This window comes from Leptopilina boulardi, unplaced genomic scaffold (assembly GCF_019393585.1).
Source record: "Leptopilina boulardi isolate dan_hultmark-lab unplaced genomic scaffold, ZJU_Lbou_2.1 LbouV2_330, whole genome shotgun sequence".
NCBI classification, from domain to species: domain Eukaryota; kingdom Metazoa; phylum Arthropoda; class Insecta; order Hymenoptera; family Figitidae; genus Leptopilina; species Leptopilina boulardi.
The window spans coordinates 1,225,574-1,249,674 of NW_026137897.1; the positions used below are offsets into that span (position 1 = coordinate 1,225,574).

A 24,101-nucleotide genomic window follows, 5' to 3' on the forward strand; every position below is an offset into this window, starting at 1 on the left:
TGAAAATGCAGGAAAAAAATAATATGAATGACAAGTCAGGGAAATTCGTTTTCGATTCTTTCCCATAATATTTAAAATTTTGTTTTTGTTTTTTTTTTTTTTTTTTTTGGTGCTCGCTTTGAAAATAAAATACAGACGAGTGTTGAGAGAATTAGGGGTGTCATATATTTTTGAACGTGCTTCTGCTTTGATTTTTTCCCCTTTTGGTTAGTTCTCGAGCGACTCTCACTTTGACTATATGCGAGAGTCATCGCGGGTGGCTGAATAAACTGAAAGCAACCCCTGGAAAATCAATCTTCTCTGTCATAACTCGTCTTTTGCTTTTTTTATATGTATATATATGTACAAAACATATCGAAGCGTATATAAATACGAGTTTATATTTATATTGAATTTGCGGCGTTTAGCCAAAACTGACCTAGGCAATGAATATAGTGTAATAATATATATATATATATATATATATATATAAAAGATATAGAGAAAAAAAAGAGGAAAACTTTAAAATGAGAAAAGATCGCCCCACTTGAAACAATGACGAAAACTATTTCTTTTTATATATATATATGTACTTCTTGCGCAATTCATGAAAAGATAAAGAATGTTTCCTGTTATTGTATTCGACACTTATCCTAGTTTCGCTATCTACGGTAAAACTATTTTCCTTTCTTGAAATTCGCCACTTTTTTTTTTTTTTTTTTTTTTTTTTTATTTTTATTTCAAACATCTCTGCAAAAGGAAAAGGAAGTTTTTATTTTATTACAATATAACAATACAATTTCTATTCTTTCAATTTCTTCATTCACAGAGTGAATTTAATTTGTCGTAAAATTTCAAGGTGTTGCAAAAAAAAAAAAAATTGCTAAATCTGTTTTTAAAATATTTCCTCTTTTTATAGATATAATTTTATTTTTTGAAATTTTCCTAAACTTGTAAAATTACAAGGCGTTGCAAAAAAAAAATTGCTAAATATTCTCTTGAAATTTACTAAATTTTACACCAAAAAAAAAAAAAATTATTTAATACAAATATTCGGTTACTTTACTATTAACAAATAAATATTCGTATCAAATAAATATTTACTTATATCAAATAAATATCTACTTTTATAAAATAAATATTTACTTATCAAATAAATATTTATTTGTATCATAATTATTATTTGAATCATAATTATTATTTGAATCAATTAAATGGAATTTTTGTTTCAAATACAGAAATTAGTTTAAAAAATAAAGTTTACTTGATTCAAATAAAAATTATTTTGTTCAAGTAAATATTTATTTGATAATATATTCAAGTAACTGAGTATTGAAATTTTGTTTATTTATATAATTATTAAATAAAATAATAATTAGAATTTTATAAATTTTACATATTTATTTTAAATTTTATTACACGGAAAAGAAAAGATTTATACTTGGAGCAGCGAAACGTTTCACTATACTAGCAAAAGTTTTACCTTTGTTCCAATTAAATCTTTCGCTATTCTAAGCGTAATCTATTGCTGTTTTAGGTAAATTTTAAATTAAAATTTTTCCTCTTTAATTTTATTTTTTGAAATTTTTCTAAAGAAAATTTATAATTATACAAGGAAAAAAAAAATTTACCTAAAACAACGAAAGATTTCACTAGAATATAGCAAAAGATTTAACTGAAACAAATAAAACTTTTATTACTATAGTGAAACATTTCCCTGTTCCTGGTAAACAATTTTTTTCCATCTAATTTAAATATTAAAATAAATTTTTATAAATTTCCATTAATAGAAATTTTTTATATATTATATCTCCAAATTCAGTTGCAAATTTATTGTTTAGAAAAAAAAAAATGTGATTGATGTGAATTTTATAATATATATTGAGACTGAGATTTTTTTTTTTTTTCTCTCTACTTCGCATGGAAATTTCGTAGACTTCTTATTGAGCAAGTATATAAGCAAACGCGCGCGCCCATTAAACGTATGTTAAATGTATTATTGCGAAGCTCTCGTGTATATGTTAGGCTCAAAAGCCGAAAACGGCCAATGGCCGAAAAAAACAGCCAAACCTAGTTTTGGCAAACGCATTTTTGCCAATACTAGTTGTGGACGTTTCACAACGGCCATTGGACGTTTTAAATTGACAAAACCAGTTTTGGCAAACAGAAATTTGCCAAAACTAGTTTTGGCAAACGCATTTTTGCCAAAACTGGGTGAGGCATTTTTAATTATGACAAAAATTTAAACAATAAATTTTCCACACAAATTTTTCTCTTTTAGCAATGTATTTTTACACAAAAATCAATTTCTGTACAAAAAATAAGAACCTAAATTGTGAATTCAAAATTTAAGAACAATTTTCTCCATTGAAAAGATAAGAAAGAAACTGTTTAAATTTTATCAGACAAAAACCGTTTAAATTAATTTTATTTTAAATCATGACGAAGACCTTTGTATGAAGAAAATGTGTTTAGAATTAGCATATCCTCTCTGTATTGATGTCTTTGTGTATGAAATCAGAAATTGTCAACAAGGTAAATTAGTATTCGCTGAAACGTTATAGTCTCTGTATCTGTCAATTAATTAAAATGGAAAAAGTTTGTAAATTCGACGAAAAAGTGCAACAGCATTTAAAAAATTTAAATCCTGACAAAGTGTTCACCACTGAAAAGTATAACTCCATTTTATCTGAAGTGAGAGAAGCGAAAGATTTACATAGGAATAAAAAACCCATGACGACCAAGCATTATCGTCGATTAAAGCGCTTTGACATAATTAATATTGGTGCTACAGAGAAATTGATTGAAAATACGAAACTGCAGGAAGACGGAAATCGCGAAATACGTTATTTTTGCAAAGTCGAGGAATATTTTCACGTTTTGGACAAGGCTCATGCAGATACACAGCACAAAAGAACGAGAGGTAAATAGATTTTAAATACTAATTTTGACACTTGTTATTGACATACATTTGTATTGTTTTGAACGAATTAGTTATTTATCATTTTATACTTAGGAGTTGAATTAACATTTTGTTGATTAAACATGAATAAAAAATATTAATAAAATAAAAAATAATTACTATAATAATATTTATTATAAATTATAATTATAATTATTAATTATTATAATAAAAATGATATGTAAATATCAATAAAAATAACTTATGCATAATAATTATTTTTAGTTATGGAAGCCGAGTTGAAAAAAAAATACGTCAATATTTCGAGGCATATAATTGATATTTATTTGTCATTATGTGAAGAGTGTCAACTGAAGAAAAAAACTAAAAAACGCGGATTGGTTGTTCGCCCTATTTTATCCAGCCAAATGAATAGCAGATGTCAAGTGGATCTGATAGACATGCAGAGTGAAAAGGATGGCGAATTTCGCTTCATACTAAACTACCAGGACCATTTGACAAAATTCACCATGCTGAAGGCTTTAAAAACGAAAACCGCTAAGGAAGTTGCATATCACTTAGTTGATATATTTTGTATATTTGGTGCACCATATATTCTCCAATCCGACAATGGACGCGAATTTCGGAACCAATTAATTGAAAGTCTCGCAGAAATTTGGAACGGATTAAAAATGGTTCACGGGAAACCTCGCCACTCGCAAAGTCAGGGATCCGTAGAAAGGAGCAATCAAGATGTAAGGGATATGCTTATATCGTGGATGGCTGACAACAACAATAATCATTGGTCAGAAGGATTACGCTTCATTCAGAGCAAAAAAAATCGCGTTCTTCATTCGGGAATTAAAACTAGCCCATATGAAGCAATGTTTGGCTGTCCGCAGAAAATTGGATTGAGTGATTCTCCATTGTTGGCAGAGGTTTATTCTGCAATTGAGACAGAAGAGCAAGAGGACTGCAAAAACAAGCCGAAAAAATGCTTGCACTATCCAATGAAAAATTATCACCTGTTCCTGTTGGATCAAATGTCGTCGTGAAGGTTCCTGATGTGGATAGGGGAAGAGTTGCAGCTCGCAGCGTGCTAGCAGTAGTCGAAGAAGTTACTTCCGATGGCCTTCATCGTTTAGGTACCAGAAGTGGTACATTAGAACGACGTTATGTTCGAAACGAATTCACTACTGCTGATTCCAACTTCATCAGAGCCGAAGATGTTCCATCAACGACATTATCGTTGAGAAAAGCTTCGGCACTTGATTCAGGATCAAAACAAGGTTTTATTTTCTGCAATTGTTTAAGACATTGCACCCATATTCGATGTAAGTGTCTATCAAATAACGTGAAATGCAACTCGAAGTGTCACTCCAGCACTGCATGTAAAAATAAATAAATTTAAGCATAAACAATTTTTGAAAACTTGTCTGATAAAATTTAAACAGTTTCTTTCTTATCTTTTCAATGAAGAAAATTGTTCTTAAAATTCGAATTCACAATTTAGGTTCTTATTTTTTGTACAGAAATTGATTTTTGTGTAAAAATACATTGCTAAAAGAGAAAAATTTGTGTGGAAAATTTATTGTTTAAATTTTTGTCATAATTAAAAATGCCTTACCCACTTTTGGCAAAAATGCGTTTTCCAAAACTAGTTTTGGCAAATTTCTGTTTGCCAAAACTGGTTTTGTCAATTTAAAACGTCCAATGGCCGTTGTGAAACGTCCACAACTAGTATTGGCAAAAATGCGTTTGCCAAAACTAGGTTTGGCTGTTTTTTTCGGCCATTGGCCGTTTTCGGCTTTTGAGCCTAACATATATATATATATATATCGAGGACCGCGCGCGCGTAATCCTTTATCCTTGATACCTATTCTATATAATGTTATAGCCGGTACACACAGCAAGTAAACAATTTCGCAACGAGAATCGCTGCACGATCCAATGTGTTTCCTTATAATACCTCTGTGTATATACACACGCGTTTTGTCGAGACACGCGTGCTTGAATCTCATTGGCCGAAATTGGGTTACGGGTGCGAGAGAAGATCATCGATCTCGCTTCGTTGCAGATTTAATCACAAAAAATTCGAAAATCGATTTCAAATCAGAACACCTTTTTTTTTCTCTTTTCCTCTTTTTTTTACATTTTTTCATTTTTTTTCTTTTGTTAATTAAAAATTTTTTTTATTTATAAAAATAATTATAATAATAATCATTATTATTATTATATTAATTATTTATTTATTTTACTAATTATTTATTTTACTAATTATTTTTTTTACTAATTATTTATTTTACTAATTATTTTTTTACTAATTATTTATTTTACTAATTATTTATTATATTAATTATTTATTATATATTATACACTCAGAGAAATAATATATTTGTTTCCAAACCTACAATTTTATTTATTTATTTATTGCAAATAAATTTTATTTCATTTGAATAAAAAAATTTATTTGAGCCAAAAAAAAAAAATTTATTTATGACAAAAAAAAATTTTGATTTACGCGCCAAATACATAAGTTGGTTCTGAGACAAATAGACGTTTATTTATTAACTGAAATATATTTGATTTGATTCAAATAAAATATTTCTCTGGGTGTATTAAATTATTTCAAATATTTTAATTTAATTTAAATTTTAATTATTAATGTAAAAATTATTTAAGTCAATTTAAAATTAATTAATTTTGTAATTTCATTTCTGAATAGATTCAGAAATAATAATAAATAATAATAATAATAATAATAATTATTATTATTATTATTATTATTATTATTACTATTATTAATAATTATAATAATTAACAATAATAATAATAATAATAATAATAATAATAATAAAAATAATAATAATAATTATTATTATTATTATTATTATTATTATCATTATTATTGTTATTAAAACCAAAAAATAATAATTATTATTATACTGAAAAAAAATTTATTTGTATCAAATAAATATTTATTCGTATTATGTAAATATTTTTTTTTTTTTTTATTAAATAATTATTATTTGAGTCAATTAAATGGTATTTGTTTTAAATACAGAAGTTATTTGTTTCAAGTAAATATTTATTTGATAATAGTCAAGTAACCGATTATTTGAATCAATTAAATTTTTTTTTTCATTTTGTAATAATAAAAAATAATTTTTTTTATCTTAAAAAATAATACATTTTTTTTTCTTAAAAAAGGAAAACTTTTTTTTCCAAGGAAAATTAATTTTTGCATTAACTGAGATAGGAACAGTAATTTTAATTATTTAAAAAATAAGTAAAAATAAAAAAAAAAATTTTTTTTTTTTCTTTAAAAATATATAGATATGTTTAGTATATTAAAAAAAATTCGAATTTATTTGAATTTAAATATATTTTTTTTCTTTTTTTTTTTTTTCTTTTTTGTATAGAAAAAAAGAGGTCACTGAATTCAATTTATAGAGAATAATGCTTCCGAGTATATATATCTATATGTTACAATGAATAAGTCGGCTAATTTGATTAAGTTCTATTTTCGAGCTTTAAATTTGTTATTCTATATAATCTATATTATCAACGCGTCCCACTTTATTCCGAGGCAATTACACTGTCTGGATTTTTTTTTCTTTTTTTTTTTTTTTTAAATGTCTGAATGTTATAATATAGAAATATATATATACATTTATATATTTATATACAGACTGATAAATTGAATCATGAATTAATTATAATTGAAAATATATAGTAAATTTACAGGAATTGTTGAAAATTTTATTAAGTAACCGCGCGCGCTTTCACGGTATTTTATTTTAAATAGTAATTGAATTAATTTTTCATTTTTAATATTGAATATAATCCAATAGTTTTGGTGAAAGATTGTGTCATTTTTTTTTTAAATTTGTTAATTTAAATTTTTTTTTGCATATAGAAATAAGAATTATTCATGTAAAAAAATTTTTATCTGAAATAGCAATTTGTTTCTTTAGAATAGCGAAAACTTTCGCTGTTTTAGTAAAACATATCGTTGTTCCAATGAAACTTATCATATGTTTCAGGTGAAATTTTTTTTTCGTGTTTAATTCAAATACCTGCTTATTTAACTATTAGTAAATATTTACTTGGAGCAAATAATTTTTATAGTTGAATTAAATAAATAATTTTATATTTGAATCAATTATTTCTGTATTTAAATATACCATTTAATTGAAATAATTTTGATTTAATTGAAATAATTTTCATTTGATTGAAATAATTTCCATTTTATTGAAATAATTTTCATTTGATTGAAATAATTTTCATTTAATTGAAATAATTTTCATTTAATTAAATAATAATTATTTAATACAAAAAAATATTTATTTATGTGCATTATTTATTTGATAATAGTCAAGTAACCGATTATTTGAATCAACCTTTTTTTTATTAGTATAGAAAAAAAATTAAAATTTCTTTTTTATATATATTTTTTTTTAATATTTCCAATTAAATATAAAGTATTGTAATTTTCAATAATGGAAATCTCAATCACGATATATTATTAGAATAATTAAAACACTTGGTTTGGAATTTACAAAAAGAATTTTGGAAGTATAATGGATTTAATTTTAAATTACAATAATATTCAAATCACATTTGATTGAATATACAATTTTCAGAATGAAAAAAAAAATTTTTTTTAGGTCTAATTTAATTGCAAAAACAAAAGATATAAAAATTTTTTACTTTGACACAAAAATTTTAAAAAAATATAAAAATTTGTATTAATTATAAATTTTTAACTAAATTCGTAATTACAAATTTTTAATTAAATTCATAATTAAAATAAATTAATTAATTTTAATAATAATAATATTAATAATAATAATAATAATAATAATAATAATAATAATAATAATAGTAGTAATATAAATTATTAATAATAATAATTATCTAAACGAGAGAGAGAGAGAAATATTTCTCGCAGTGTGTCACAATAATGTTTGTATATTGAAAAAAAAAAAAAAAAAAAAAAAAAAATGATTCCCGACAATATTTTGGGAAGTGAAGATGAGAAATTGTACAGGTGCGTGATATATTGGACAGTAACATGCAATAAGAAGAGGGTTTTGTATATAATCGCGTTGGAGGGGAAGGCAACGCAACAGTTTAGAGTGAAGTGTTACGTCAGTGAAAGTGTTATACCGATGTGGGCCGAGGCTAACCTGTGAGCCCTGTCTCCTCGCGTATATACATACAGTCATGAACCTCTCTATATACACGTATATTTAATCGCTGTAGCTCGATTTGTATTTTATAAGACACTTGCGAGAGACCAAATATACGGATTTTTATTTAACACAATTTTTAGGCCAACGATTTTTTATTTTAACATTGAATTTTCATTTTTAGCCAAATTTTCTCTTTTTATTAATTTATTTGTTTTTCTTTTCAATTTAAAAGAATCTAAAATTTTAATTACAATTCTGAAAAATGTCGAATGACCAAACAAACATAACCTGCAACAAGATATTGGCGGGAATTTTAAAATTGGGTAATCAAAAGTGTTTTGAGAATGTTTGATTTTTAAATTGGCGCCAATATCTGTTTGTAGGTTATGTTAGTTTGGTTATTTGATACCTGTACAGGGAGATCTCGCACGTAAAACTATTAGGCTACTGTTTGGTTATTTGTAATTTCGGACCAAATTTAAAATCGAATAAACATAACCAATGAATTTCGACGCTAATTTTAATTTTATTTTTATTTCAAAGTATTCTAATCTTAATTTTGCAGAATCCGTAAGTTTATTTACAATTCTGAAAAACGGCGAATGACTGAAATTACAAATCACCGAACAAACATAACCTACAAGCAGATATTGGCGCCAATTTTAAAATTGACCAATCACAAGTTTCTTAATTATTTCTGATTTTTAAATTTACGCCAATATAATGCTTGTAGGTTATGTTTGTTCGATTATTTGTAATTTCGGACATTCGCCGTTTTGTAAAAATAAAATTAAAATTGGCGCCAAAATTCTGTTTATTTGATTTTAAATTTGGTCCGCAATTACAAATAACCGAACAAACATAACCTACAAACAGATATTGGCGCCAATTTTAAAATTGACTAATCACAATAAGTTTCCTGATAAATTCTGCTTAGAAAATTGGCGCCAAAATTTATTTTTGTAGGTTAATGTTTGTTCGGTCATTTCGGACATTTGCCATTTTTCAGAAATGTAAATAAAATTTCGAATTCTACTTAATTAAAAATTCTTTGTAATAAAAATAAATTTGAAAATTGCCGTCGAAATTCTTTTTTAATTGATTATGTTTGTTGTAATTTCGATAAAAATTCGCTTAAATAAAAATTTAGAGAAATTCTGTTAAAAAAAAAAATTCGTCAAAATCTAGAGATTCTTAATTTTCATTATTATTATTATTTATGTCAGAAAGTGTGAATTTCATTATCCTGTTTAAAAAAAAAAAAAAGATACCGGTAGTAACGTTTACTCTATACTGTCGCAACACACTAATTAATGCCAGTGCTCCATTTTCGGAAGCCGTATATCCGACTCTTAAGTAAAAACATCTGGCTTTATTTATTCCTTACAAAATACTTCAAGACCCCACTATGTGTGCAATTTGCATGACGTAATTCACCAGCAATTCGTGCAATTTGCCAATCCACAACTTATTTTCCCACCGGTTTCATATAGAAAACAAAACAGCAATAATTTAGAGATTTTATTTTTAACGCGGATAAAAAAATTATTAATTACAATTTAGAATTTTTATTTTCAACTGTTTTTGATTATAGATATATAATTAATTTTTAGATGAATTTTCACATTTTTCGAATTAATTGTTCGAATTTACTTTTTTTTTTACACAATTTTTCAGAATTTTTAGATATAATTTTTATTTTGGTAGAATTTTTACAACGCCGCGAATTTTTATTTGTCCGAAATTGCAAATGACCGAACGAACAATCAATTTCGGCGCGAATTTAAAAATCCACTAATCACAATTTTCTTGACAATTATTTGATTGGTGGATTTTAAAATTCGCGCCGAAATTGATTGCCATTTGCATTTTGAGATAAATAAAAATTCGGCAAATACATTTGTTTAAAAAAAGGAAATTTTGTTAAATTTTAATACGAAAAATACAAATTCGTGTAAAAAATAATTAAAATGAAATAATAATAATTATTATTATAATTTAATAATTTAAAATGAAAATTTTAATTAATAATTTGTATGAGATATGCGCCACGCTATACTATATTGTAAAAAAATTTATTTAATTCAAATACTTGATTATACTTGACATCAAATAAATATTTATACTTGAACCAAATAATTTTTATTTGAATTAAATAAAATTTATTTGAACTAATAATTTTTATTTATAACAAATACAATTTAATTGAGTCAAATAATAATTATTTGATAAAAATAAGTATTTATTTGATAGGAAACAATATTTATTTGATACAAATAAATTTTTTTTTTTTTTTTTTTTTGATAATAGTAAAAAGTAACCGCTTTTTTGAATCAAATAAATTTTGTTTTCAGTGTATGACTAGAATAATAAAAATCGATTGATTTCAAATAAAAATTGAAACTACATTTAGAATAATATCGAAAAAAAAGTATTTAAATTGAATTTCAAAAAATTTTTTTAAATTGAAAACTATTTTTTTCACATTGTCATGATAATATTCTTTAATGCACTTGTTTCCTGGTTTTTGTCAATTTATATATATATATATATATATATTATTTTTGTCTCGTTTACTCCTTTTCTGTTGTTTCCTTTCTTGTAGTGTCGTCATGTTCAGTTATATATGACAATTGAGAGACAGTGAAATTATATTCTTCCTTGACAATTTTATATGCAGACTGAGAGAAAGAGAGAGAGAGAGAGAGAGAAAGAGGAGCTATTATATGCTTTATATTTCACAGTCTTTTATTTCTAGAAACTTTTCTGAAAAAAAAAATGATCGAGGGAGAAAAAAAAGTGAAGAGGAGGGAAGAACAAAAAAAAAAAAAAAGTACATGAATACATTAATGTCACGACCTGTAATTGAGCGCCGCGTGGGAGTGCGTGGAATGTACTAGCGCGCGGATATTTAATATATAGGCACACGACATACACCAAACGAAAACGTTTCCGTAGCGATAGCCATACCACTCTCGCGACCCTGAAAGAGAAGGTTCGATTGCCAAAGTTTCCGCATGTATAATGTTAATTCCGTGAAAGCGGTACACGGGTTTCAAGAACATATATATATATATATATATATATATATATATATATATATATACTAATTTTCCATTCACTTGAAAAAAAAACAAATTCCCACACTCGAAAAACATTAGGAAATTGAATTAAGAGGAAATTTTGTTCAATTTAGAAAAAGTGACATTGATTTCTTTTTTTTAAACTAATTTTGTCATTTTATTGTTGATTAAAAAAAAGAGTAGTAATAAATTTTAAATTAGGTTAAAACTAAAAAGTATGACAGAATTTTGAAATTAAATTTCTTTACAATATAACTGAAATTGTATAACTTTTATAGTTTTGATAATATTTTAATAGAATTTTTATTTAGGAAATTTGTTTTTAGCAAAATTTTTAATTTAACGGAATTAGTATTGGGTGAAATTTTTCCGTAGCAGAAATTTTTATTTAGCAGAATTTCTATTTAGCAGAATTTCTATTTAGCAGAATTTCCATTTAGCAGAATTTCTATTTAACAGAATTTCTACTTAACGGAATTATACCATTTAGTAGAATTTTCTTACAGTGGAATTTCCATTTAGCAGCATTTCTATTTAGCAGAATTTCCATTTAATAGAATTTTTATTTAGCGGAATTTCCATTTAGCAGCATTTCTGTTTAGCAGAATTTCCATTTAACAGAATTTCTATTTAGCGGAATTTCCATTTAACAGCATTTCTATTCAGCAGAATTTCCATTTAGCAGCATTTCCATTTAGCAGAATTTACATTTAACTGCATTTCTATTTAGCATAATTTCCATTTAACTGCATTTCTATTCAGCAAAATTTTCATTTAACAGTATTTTTGCTTAATAGAATAACGATTAAGTAGAATTTATCCATATAGCAGAATTTCCATTTAGCAAAACATCTATAATTTCTATTTTCATTTTTCTCTGTTACAAAATTATTAAAAACTTCATAGTGTTACAAAATTCTTAAAATTATTATATATAGAATTTTTTTTTTTTTCCTTTTTTGGTTAAATCCTTAATTAGAAAAAAAATTGTTATTGATCCCTATATGATTAAAAGATAAAATCGTTATAATAATTACTAAAAAGAAACAAATTAAACATATAGAGAAAAAAAAATTCCCAAGAATATTTAAAAATGAATGACACTAGGAATATATAAATTTTTGAAAACGTGCTGCGTGACTATATATATATATATATGTATAACGTAATAAATACGTGAAAATAAGCCACGTCCTGACACGAAGCAAACTTCCTGCATAAGGAGCGCGTTATATATATATATATATATATATATATATATATATATATATATATATATATATATATATATGTATATACATCACAAGTTGGGCGCTTGTTTGCCTCGAACAGAGATCGCTTTTCCTTTTCTTAAATTGCGCGATAGCATCGTATGTGTGTGCGCGGCGTGGAGCTTGCATTTAATTAAGGTTATAATGTACCGACATCGACACGATGCCGCACCTTCATGTGCGGATCGGTAAAGTAAACTAAAACACGCTTATTGCTCAAGACGACGACAACGACGACGACGATCACAAGGAAAACTGCTGTCAGCAGATATATATATATATACTTTTCCTCTTTTTTCATTAGACATTAAAAACAACAATTTTTAGTTAATCCTATGTCAATTAGTTTTTTGGGTTTCGTGGACCAGTTCCGGAAGCCTTATAGTTTCGCTTTGATGTCTGTCCGTCAGTCCGCCATACACTCCTACAGTTGCCATAGTAACTACCTGTTACCATAGTAACGGGTGCCACAGTAACTAATGCCACAGTAACTAAAACCACAGTAACTAATGCCGCAGTAACTAATGCTGCAGTAACTAGTGCCGCAGTAACTAGTGCCGCAGTAACTAGTGCCACAGTAACTAACTGTTACCATAGTAACTAATGCCGCAGTAACTAATGCCGCAGTAACTAATGCCGCAGTAACTAATGCCGCAGTAACTAATGCCATAGTAACTAATGCCACAGTAACTAACTGTTACCATAGTAACTAATGCCGCAGTAACTAGTGCCACAGTAACTAGTGCCACAGTAACTAATGACACAGTAACTAATGCCACAGTAACTAATGCCACAGTAACTAACTGTTACCATAGTAACTAATGCCGCAGTAACTAGTGCCACAGTAACTAGTGCCACAGTAACTAATGACACAGTAACTAATGCCACAGTAACTAACTGTTACCATAGTAACTAATGCCACAGTAACTAATGCCACAGTAACTAATGACACAGTAACTAATGCCACAGTAACTAATGCCACAGTAACTAATGCCGCAGTAACTAATGCCACAGTAACTAACTGTTACCATAGTAACTAATGCCGCAGTAACTAGTGCCACAGTAACTAGTGCCACAGTAACTAATGACACAGTAACTAATGCCACAGTAACTAACTGTTACCATAGTAACTAATGCCACAGTAACTAATGCCACAGTAACTAATGACACAGTAACTAATGCCACAGTAACTAATGCCACAGTAACTAATGCCGCAGTAACTAATGCCACAGTAACTAACTGTTACCATAGTAACTAATGCCGCAGTAACTAGTGCCACAGTAACTAATGCCGCAGTAACTAATGCCACAGTAACTAACTGTTACCATAGTAACTAATGCCGCAGTAACTAGTGCCACAGTAACTAGTGCCACAGTAACTAATGACACAGTAACTAATGCCACAGTAACTAATGCCACAGTAACTAACTGTTACCATAGTAACTAATGCCGCAGTAACTAGTGCCACAGTAACTAGTGCCACAGTAACTAATGACACAGTAACTAATGCCACAGTAACTAACTGTTACCATAGTAACTAATGCCACAGTAACTAATGCCACAGTAACTAATGACACAGTAACTAATGCCACAGTAACTAATGCCACAGTAACTAATGCCGCAGTAACTAATGCCACAGTAACTAACTGTTACCATAGTAACTAATGCCGCAGTAACTAGTGCCACAGTAACTAGTGCCACAGTAACTAATGACACAGTAACTAATGCCACAGTAACTAACTGCTACCATAGTAACTAATGCCACAGTAACTAATGCCACAGTAACTAATGACACAGTAACTAATGCCACAGTAACTAATGCCACAGTAACTAATGCCGCAGTAACTAATGCCACAGTAACTAACTGTTACCATAGTAACTAATGCCGCAGTAACTAGTGCCACAGTAACTAATGCCGCAGTAACTAATGCCACAGTAACTAACTGTTACCATAGTAACTAATGCCGCAGTAACTAGTGCCACAGTAACTAGTGCCACAGTAACTAGTGCCATAGTAACTTATGCCATAGTAACTTATGCCACATTAACTAATGCCACCACAGTAGCTAATGCCACAGTAACTAATGCCAACGTAACTAATACCGTAGTAACTAATGCCATAGTAACTGTTGGCATAGCAACCGAGTCCATGACCATTTTTTTTCTTAGCAACGTTAATATTAATATTGGCAACGAAAACGAATTGATTCGAATTGATAAACGAAATAAAATAATAAGTATTTCTTTCAAAAATATTTTTAAAACTCGCATTTATTGAAAAGGATTTTATTTTTAGTTTCGAATAATTATTTCGACCTCTAAAAACTCAACAAAAATGAGATTAGATTTTTTTTTCTTTGACGGTTTTTTTCCACCTCTTTTGTATATTTATATATAGTTGCAACAGACATATACACGCACACGCAAGATATCTCTCGCTAAAAATGAGACCGTGCATGGCTAGATATGTGTATCAGGTGTCACGGTTTTAAGATTGGCTTGGAGGAAAGCGAATTAGCCAGGGAAAATCGTTTGCCCGCTTTTTCTTAATTAAAAACCGCTCACCATCAGCTCATTTCTTTTCTTCGACATACATTCACCATTTGCTGGTTACGTTAGTTAAACATGCACTCGCGTTACTTTCATTGAACGCAAAAATTTCCCTGTGGGAAATTGGTGTGAACTGTGTCACTTGGAAGAAAGTAAATTAGACATCTTTATAGCCATATATATATATATATATATATATATGCATATATATTCATATACACAAGGTTTAAGTATATTGAATAATATCATGATTATATTGTTCATCGTTTCACGCTTTATATATATGGAAAAAAAAATTATATTTTCTCTTCCTTCCGAGTGAATTTTCTGTCTTAATAAGGGAAACAAAATTATTATTTTATTGGTAAGAAAAAAAAGTGGTTTTTGAAAGTTGTTTATTTTTATTTAAAAGATTTCTAAATCAAATTAGAGAATAAAACCAAATTCTTTACTAGATTTCAGATATTAACAGGAATGAATGGAATTTTTTAAATGTTATTGAAAATTCCAATTTGCCGAAACTCTATATTTGTCCAAATTTTTCGAACGTTAAAATTTTTTATTTGCCCGAAATTACAAATGTCCGAACGAACATTCGAATACATAGAAAGATTAATATTCCGCATTTTTTTGAAAATTGACCAATCACGATTTTCTTGATAATTTCTGATTGGTCAATTTTCAAAAAATGGCGCTAAAATCTTTCTGCGAAGTTTTTTTTGTTTTGGTCAATTTGTAATTTCGGATAAATAAAAATTTGGCGTCCGAAAAATTCATACAAATTGAAAATTATGCGTTTTAAAAATTGTATAAACTAAAAATTCGTATAAATAAAAATACGGTCAAATGAAAATTTGATGTCTTAAAAATTTTATCAATTGAAAATTCGGAAAAATGAAAATTTGATGTCTTAAAAATTTTATCAATTGAAAATTCGGAAAAATGAAAATTTGGCGTCCGAAAAAATTCGTATAAATAAAAGTTCTGTGTCTCTAAAAATTCTATCAATTAAAAATTAGGACAAAATAAAATTAGGACATATTAAAATTTAAAAATTATTGGAATTTCTGTCAATTAAATTAATGCACGTCACGCGAATTTGGTTCCGCGAATTGGCGCCAAAATTAATTTTGTTGGTTATGTTTTTTCGGTCACTTACAATTTCGGTCAAATGAAAATTCAATGTTTTTCAAACAAATTTTATATGAAATAAAAATTCATACAATTAGAAGATTAGATAAAAATTTTTGTAAATTTAAAAAATTAGTTGAATGAGAATTTTAGTAAATTAGAATTTAATTTCTATTTTTTTTTTTTCCCCATTAAAAAGTGTTAAAAGTTATTTGTTCTACATATATATCCGTCATAAAGTGAAAAATGTAAGATTCACTTTTCTAAAGCAGGACTCGTTAAGGATTTCTTCATCTTTTTTTTATTATTATTATTATTGTGAGTATATACTATAATAAACAACTTGAGAAATTTGTGTTGTGTTGAAAAGAAGTGTGCGTGATGCTCATTGATTAGCCAGAAGGCGTATCGACATTTTTGCGCGCAGTTATTTATTTATTTTTTTTTCTTCTGTTCTCTTCTCTCTTTTTGTTTTTTAGAGTAAAACCTAAACAATTGCTGTGTAAAAAGGAAAATATAGTTTGTATTTAATTTTTAGTCGCCAATATAACAACACAAGTATATATATATATATATATATATATATATATATAGAAGTCGGAAACATCATATATATATACTTTCTATTGGCAAATAGCTCGCGCTCACAATATATAAACAAGAAGCTATCGAATTCCATGCGCGCGGTTTATAAAGTGAGAGGAGGCTCTTTGTTCCACTTGGAAATATTCCTTTGATTTTTATAAACATAATTATAAGGAAAATTTCAGGGGAATTGGCAGTAAAAATAAATATTTTTTAAAGAAATTTATAAACAATTGGTTAATTTGGTTAATTAATTTAGTTAATTTCTGTTAATTAACCAATTTGGTTAATTTTTAAATTATTAAAGCACTGAAAATTATTTTAAAGTATTTCAAGTACTTTGGATTATTATCTAAAGCCTATATAGTAAAATATCGTAAAATATTCTAAAGTACTAAAAATTATCTCAAAGTATTTGAAGTATTATTATTGAAGTATTTGAAATATTATTTAAAGTATTTTAAATTATCTAAATTATTGTTAAAAACCCTGAAGTAATATTCAAATATATTTAAAGTAAATGGATTATCTGAAGCATCGTGAAATACGCTAAAATACCTTAAAGTACTGAAAATTATCTCGAAGTATTTGAAGAATTATAAATTATCTGAAGTATATTGAATTATCTAAAGTATTGTGAAATATCCCGAAGTACCTTTAATTAATATCCAAAATTACTTTGAAGTATTGTGAATTATCTCAAATATATTTGAATTATCTCGAAGTATTCAAAGTATTTTGAATTATCTAAAGTGTCTTAAATTATCTTGAAGTATTTTAAATTATTTCAAGTGTCTTAAATTATTTCAAAGAATTTAGAATATTTTTAAATTCTTTCGAAGTATTTGAAAGTATTTCGAAGTATTTGAAAGTATTTCGAAGTATTTGAAAGTATTTCGAAGTATTTGAAAGTATTTCAAAGTATTTTGAATTATTTGAAGTATTTTGAATCATTTCGCAGTATTTTAAAGTATTTCAAAAGTATTTCGAAGTATTTTGAATTATTTAAAGTGTCTTTAAATTATTTCAAAGTATTTCAAAGTATTTCGAAGTATTTTGAATCATTCCGAAATATTTTAAATTATTTAAAGTGTCTTGAATTATTTTGCAGTATTTTAAAGTATTTCAAAGTATTTGGAAGTATTTCAAAGTATTTGGAAGTATTTCAAAGTATTTCGAAGTATTTTGAATTATTTGAAGAATCTTGAATTATTTAAAGTATTGTGAAATATCCCGAAGTACCTTTAAACATAAGGAATCATCGTAAAATATCCAAAATTACTTTAAAGTATTGTGAATTATCTCAAGTATATTTGAATTATCTCGAAGTATTTCAAAGTATTTTAAAGTATTTCAATTTATTTTGAATTATTTCGCAGTATTTTAAAGTATTTCAAAGTATGTGGAAGTATTTTAAAGTATTTGGAAGTATTTTGGATCATTTAAAGTGTCTTAAATTATTTTGCAGTATTTTAAAGTATTTCATAGTATTTCGAAGTATTTGAAAGTATTTCGAAGTATTTGAAAGTATTTCAAAGTATTTTGAATTATTTGAAGTATTTTGAATCATTTCGCAGTATTTTAAAGTATTTCAAAAGTATTTCGAAGTATTTTGAATTATTTCAAAGTATTTCGAAGTATTTTAAATTATTTGAAGTGTCTTGTATTATTTTAAAGTATTTCGAAATATTTCGAAGTATTTGAAAGTATTTCGAAGTATTTCAATAGTATTTCGAAATATTTCCAAGTATTTCTAAATATTTCCAAGTATTTGAAAGTATTTCGAAGTATTTTTGAATTATCTAAAGTGTCTGCAATTATCTCAAAGTATTTAAAGTCTTTACACTTATCCGAAGTATATTGAATTATCCAAAAATTCCTTCTATGTACTTAGAATTATCGTAAAAAATCTCCAAATTACTTTGAAGTTATCTTAAAACTATCTGAAGTTCCTTGAAAGAAAATTTCAATTAATTAGAAATTATTTTTCAAATAAAAATCACAATTGCTCCAATCATTCACCAATGATGAACAATTATATTTCTTTATAATCTTCATGTAGCGATTTTATTTTTAATCAGTCATTAACCCATTTAATCATTAATCATTTGTTTTTCTCGAGTTTAAAATTAGCTTTCGACTATATATATATATATATATATATATATATATATGCACGATGGAAAAAAATAGGTTGCTTATCTTTCATTTGAATTTCCGTCGATGATTTTCCGTCACGTTTAATCACTTGAATTGTGCTCTCCAAAGCCTCCGTCATGTCATGTAGGAAGAAGTTATGAATTAGGTCGGTGGAAAGACACGTCACAGATTACACAGTTCGCTTATAGTGTATATCGTGTGGATCAGGATTTTCTCTCTCTCTCTCTCTCTCTCTCTCTTGTTCATTTGACGCAAAACGATATATATAAGCATTCTCCTCGTTTTATTGAGTATTATAACAAGAAGCGCTGAATAGGAATCGGGTCCGGGTAGTATGAATGTGTGTATATATATAAGTTACGGTTCTATACGCGGAGAGCTAGTCGCGGTCTCTATGAGTCTATTAGCATGAACGTGTGCCAAGGGGGCCTTGACACAGTGCGTGTCAAGCATTGCATGCGATAGCGGAAAGCGCAATCTATTTATCACAGTTTATCGATGATTTCGCGCTAAATGGAGAGATATAGCCAACACAATATATATATATATATATATATTCACGATGCTTTTGCTTACGTCGTTCTATTGAGATTATATATCTCAGTCTATTAATAATTACTATTTATTTATTTATAGCCAATCCTTATCCTTTTTGCAAATTATTAATTAAATTAATTTTATAATCAATATAAAGATTTCTTTTATTTTTGAAAAAATTAATTTCTTTTTCATAAATTTTTCTTTCATTTAAAGAAAATTTATTTGTTTCAATTTTCAAATTATCTTTGATTCAAAAAAAAAAAAAAATTTTCTTCCTTTCAAAGAAATTTTTTTATTTAATACAAATAAATGTTTCTTTTCACCCTATATCAATTTCTTTAAATCAAAAAAAAAAAAAAAAATCTTTTCTCTATATTTCTTTAGAGTGCAACGATTATCTCATATAAAATTCATTAGAATTTTTATTAAATTGCAAATTGACCGAACAAACATAACCAAAAAAAAGATTTTGGCGCGAATTTTAAATTTCGATCAATCAGAAATTATTTAATAAAATATTGTTACGGGTCGAAATTTAATACTCGCGTCAAATCTTTTTTTTTTTTTTTTTGGTTGTGTTTGTTCGGTCAATTTGCAATTTCGGACAAATGTAAATTAGCCGTTTTTTATAATTCTAAATAACAATTCGTATAAATAAAAATTTGGATTCTGATAAATATTAAAGTCCGATTAAATTAGAATTATTTTAAATAAAACGATTGATAAGCAAAAAAATTTTCAAAAATAAAAATTTAATGGCCTAAAAATTCTTTAAAACAAAAATAAAAGGCAGAAATTATCAATATTTTATTGTTTAACAATTATTAATTGTTATTGATCAAAATTTAAAATTCGCGCCAAAATCTTTTCTTTTTTTGTTGGTTATGTTTGTTCGGTCAATTTGGCGCATTTTAATAATTCTACCAAGTAACAACTCGTGCAAATGAAAATTATTATATTATTATTATTAATATTATTTATATTATTATTATTATTTATATTACTATTATTATTATTTTTATTATTTTTATTATTTTTATCACTATTATTTCTATTTTTATTTTTTTAAAAATTTTTTTTTAATTTACAAATCAAATAAAAGAAATTTCACTTTGTTGCTAAGCAATCAAGACAAATTATTATTAACATTTTTTTTTTCTTCTACTACACATGAGAGTATCAAATGAAGATAATGCATATCTTGATAATATAAAGCACAACACTTCCTTCTGATTTGATAACAGACTATATTGCAGATTTTATCAGTTTTAAAATTGTGCACTTATATTCACTTTTCGTGAAATATAACAATAATAACAATAGTAAAAATAGTAATAATAATAAAAAAAAAATAGTAATAAAAATGAAAAAAAAATTACTAATAATAATAAAAATATTAGTAATAAAAAAAAATACCTAATAATAATAATAATAGTAAAAATATAATAGCAAACTAAAATATTAATAATATTAATTGTTGAATAAAATTGTTAATGGTTTTTTATTATTAATAAAAATATAAAAAGTTAATTATAATTAAAATATAAATAATTTTTTTTTTGCTTTATATTGTATATGCAACGTATTAAAAAATAGTCAGATTTTTGAAATTTTTTTTTTTTTTTATTTTCTCCATATAGTTGGAAGACAAAAGTAATTTTTTTTTTCTTTCATTTTTTTTCTTACCAAAGACCGTAATCTTTTATCTTCTTATGAGATCGGCATAAAGTTTCATCCAACTGAGGTGATTTAAAGCGAGTTGGAAAGGATGGAAATGGATTATTCAAGGGCATGTGATTCACGAGGGCTCTTGTGTATATATATATAGTATATAGGAAAACTCGAAGGTCGACTGAGACCATCGAACTTCAGTTGAAGACTTTAAACTGCTTCTTTTTTTTCTCTCTTTTTTTTCAAATCATTCTACTCTTTTGACTCTTTTTTTTCGATGACCGCGACCCAGATCACACGTGACGCGTTTTTCTTGGAAAAAAAAAAACACCAAGTTATTGGTCCATTCACGATATGATTATGGTGCACAATTTTTATATAACAATTTTTGACGAAAAGTCGTTACGTATTTTTGTTTTTTTTTTCATTATTCGAAATTATTTAGATAAATTATTTAATGTTTAATTTGATTATTATTATTATTATTATTGTTCTTATTGTTATTATTAATTAATTATAAATTATTTTTGTTTTTAATTTAATTTATGTCATTTATTTTTCATTTTTAATTTAATTTTTATCACTTATTTTTAAATTTTAATTTAATTTTTATCACTTAATTTTTATTTTCAATTAATATATTTTACTCTCTAAATCTGAATTTGTAAAAATGTTTACTAATTTAAATTAGTGACTTACTTTTTGCTCTAGAATTAGTAAAATTTTACTAATTTTAAGTAGAAATTACTAATAATTAATAAAATTTTACTAATTCAGAAGCAAAAAGTAAGTCACTAATTCAAATTAGTAAACACTTTTACTAATTCAGATTTAGAGAGTATTGAAAATTGTTGATTTAATTGTAAATCCAATTTCACTATATATCTCTGAAATAAGATTTATTCTGTGGTCTAAATTAAAAAGAATCTTTCGCAAAAGTTTCTTCATTCTATTTTCACATTCCAAGTTGCACCATATATATACACGCGTTGACGAATATTGCAAGCATGGATGCTCACGCATTTTTCTTGACGATTTTTTCCCTTTTATTTATTTATTTAATTTTTAATAGCCAATATTTTTGCAAATTTTTCATCATTTTTCTTTTTTTTTTTTTTTTTTGGTATCTATTTGCAGAAAATTTTTCCTTTAAAATACACCGAAAAAAAGAAATTTAATTTCACTCACATAACTATACATATACTTGACTATATTATCGCAAATAAATATACTTACTTGAACCAATTATTGATTTTCAAAACCAAAATAATTGAATTAAATAAACTTTATATATTTGAATTGATAATTTCTATTTTTAAAACAAATATATACCATTTAATGGAAATAATTGCTATGGTAATTACTAAGGCGACAGTTACTATGGCAACAGTTGCAATGGAAACAGTAACTATGGAAGCAGTAACTATGGTAACAGTTAGTTACTATAGCATTAGTTACTATGGCTTTAGTTACTGCGGCATTAGTTACTACGGCTTTAGTTACTGTGGCATTAGTTACTGCGGCATTAGTTACTGTGGCATTAGTTACTGCGGCATTAGTTACTATGGCATTCGTTAGGGTGGCATTAGTTACTGCGGCATTAGTTACTGCGGCATTAGTTACTGTAGCATTAGTTACTGCGGCATTAGTTAATGTGGCATTAGTTACTGTGGCATTAGTTACTGCGGCATTAGTTACTGTGGCATTAGTTACTGCGGCATTAGTTACTATGGCATTCGTTAGGGTGGCATTAGTTACTGCGGCATTAGTTACTGCGGCATTAGTTACTGTAGCATTAGTTACTGCGGCATTAGTTAATGTGGCATTAGTTACTGTGGCATTAGTTACTGCGGCATTAGTTAATGCGGCATTAGTTACTGCGGAATTAGTTAATGGGACATTAGTTACTGTGGCATTAGTTACTGTGGCATTAGTTACTGTGGCATTAGTTACTGTTGCATTAGTTACTGCGGCATTAGTTAATGTGGCATTAGTTACTGTACCATTAGTTACTGCGGCATTAGTTACTGTGGCATTAGTTACTGCGACATTAGTTACTATGGCATTCATTAGGGTGGCATTAGTTACTGCGGCAATTATGCAACTTAAAAATTAAAATATTTTATAATTTGCGTATTCGATGAAAAAAATGGTTTATTTAATTTTAAGAAATTTTATAAAATATTTTAATATTGTATAGAATAATTTAATAAAACTGTCTCGCGCTTTTTTTAATATAAAAATTCATATAAAAATAGAAAATAATCAATTTATAATTGTTCTCATTTTTCTTGTCGCTGCAGAAGTGTGTTTTGATATAATATAATAAGAATTAACATATAATCAATAAAAGAAAGAAAAAAAACGAAACGGAAAATAGGTGTTATCAAAATCCACTCAGACATGCTAATTTAGTTTTGAAAGAGAACTTACCCCTTATATATATATATACATATATATATATATATATATATACCTTATATTACTTTTTATCACATATACAATAATACTCCCTTAAAATCTATATATGACTCTTGGTTCTTCTTTTCCTTCTTCTTTTTCTTTTTCTCCACCTTCTCTCTTTCTCTCTTGTAATTTTTATTGCGAGAAACTTGTGTAAAATTATCCTTGCGAACCTTTATGCTGTGGTCAGCGTGTTTCATGTATAAATCGATGAAACTTAAATATTCCATATTTCTTGCTTCATTCTTTATTAAAATACAAAAGCACTTTGAGAGAAAATATAATAACGGGGGAGAAGAATCGTATATATATATATATATATATATATATATAATTGTTTTCATCCCCCTCTGTCCCCTCATTTTTCACGACGAGGACAAAATGTACATTATTTATATTTTGTATAAGATAATACTTTGTTCTAAATGTCATAGGTTTTTTTTTGTACTCTCAATAATTATATACATAAAATTTTTGATTTGTCGAATAAAAAAAAAAGATACAATAAATTTTGTTTTATATTTTTTTAAAACGAGGAAAATTAAAAAAAATATAATTTTTTTATTTAG

The 24,101-nt window shown here is 26.3% G+C and overlaps 2 protein-coding genes across 6 annotated transcripts in view; both read left to right on the forward strand.

Annotated features, from left to right (window-relative positions):
- The window catches only part of LOC127285210 (ecdysone-induced protein 74EF), a 267,455-nt gene that overhangs the window by 106,467 nt on the left and 136,887 nt on the right, over window positions 1-24,101 (forward strand). The window lies entirely within an intron of this gene.
- Window positions 2,452-4,449, forward strand: LOC127285215 (KRAB-A domain-containing protein 2-like). The gene is made up of 2 exons (XM_051311102.1): window positions 2,452-2,902; window positions 3,167-4,449. Exons 1-2 carry the CDS (start codon window positions 2,569-2,571, stop codon window positions 3,934-3,936), a joined length of 1,104 nt encoding a protein of 367 aa, XP_051167059.1. The 5' UTR covers window positions 2,452-2,568; the 3' UTR covers window positions 3,937-4,449.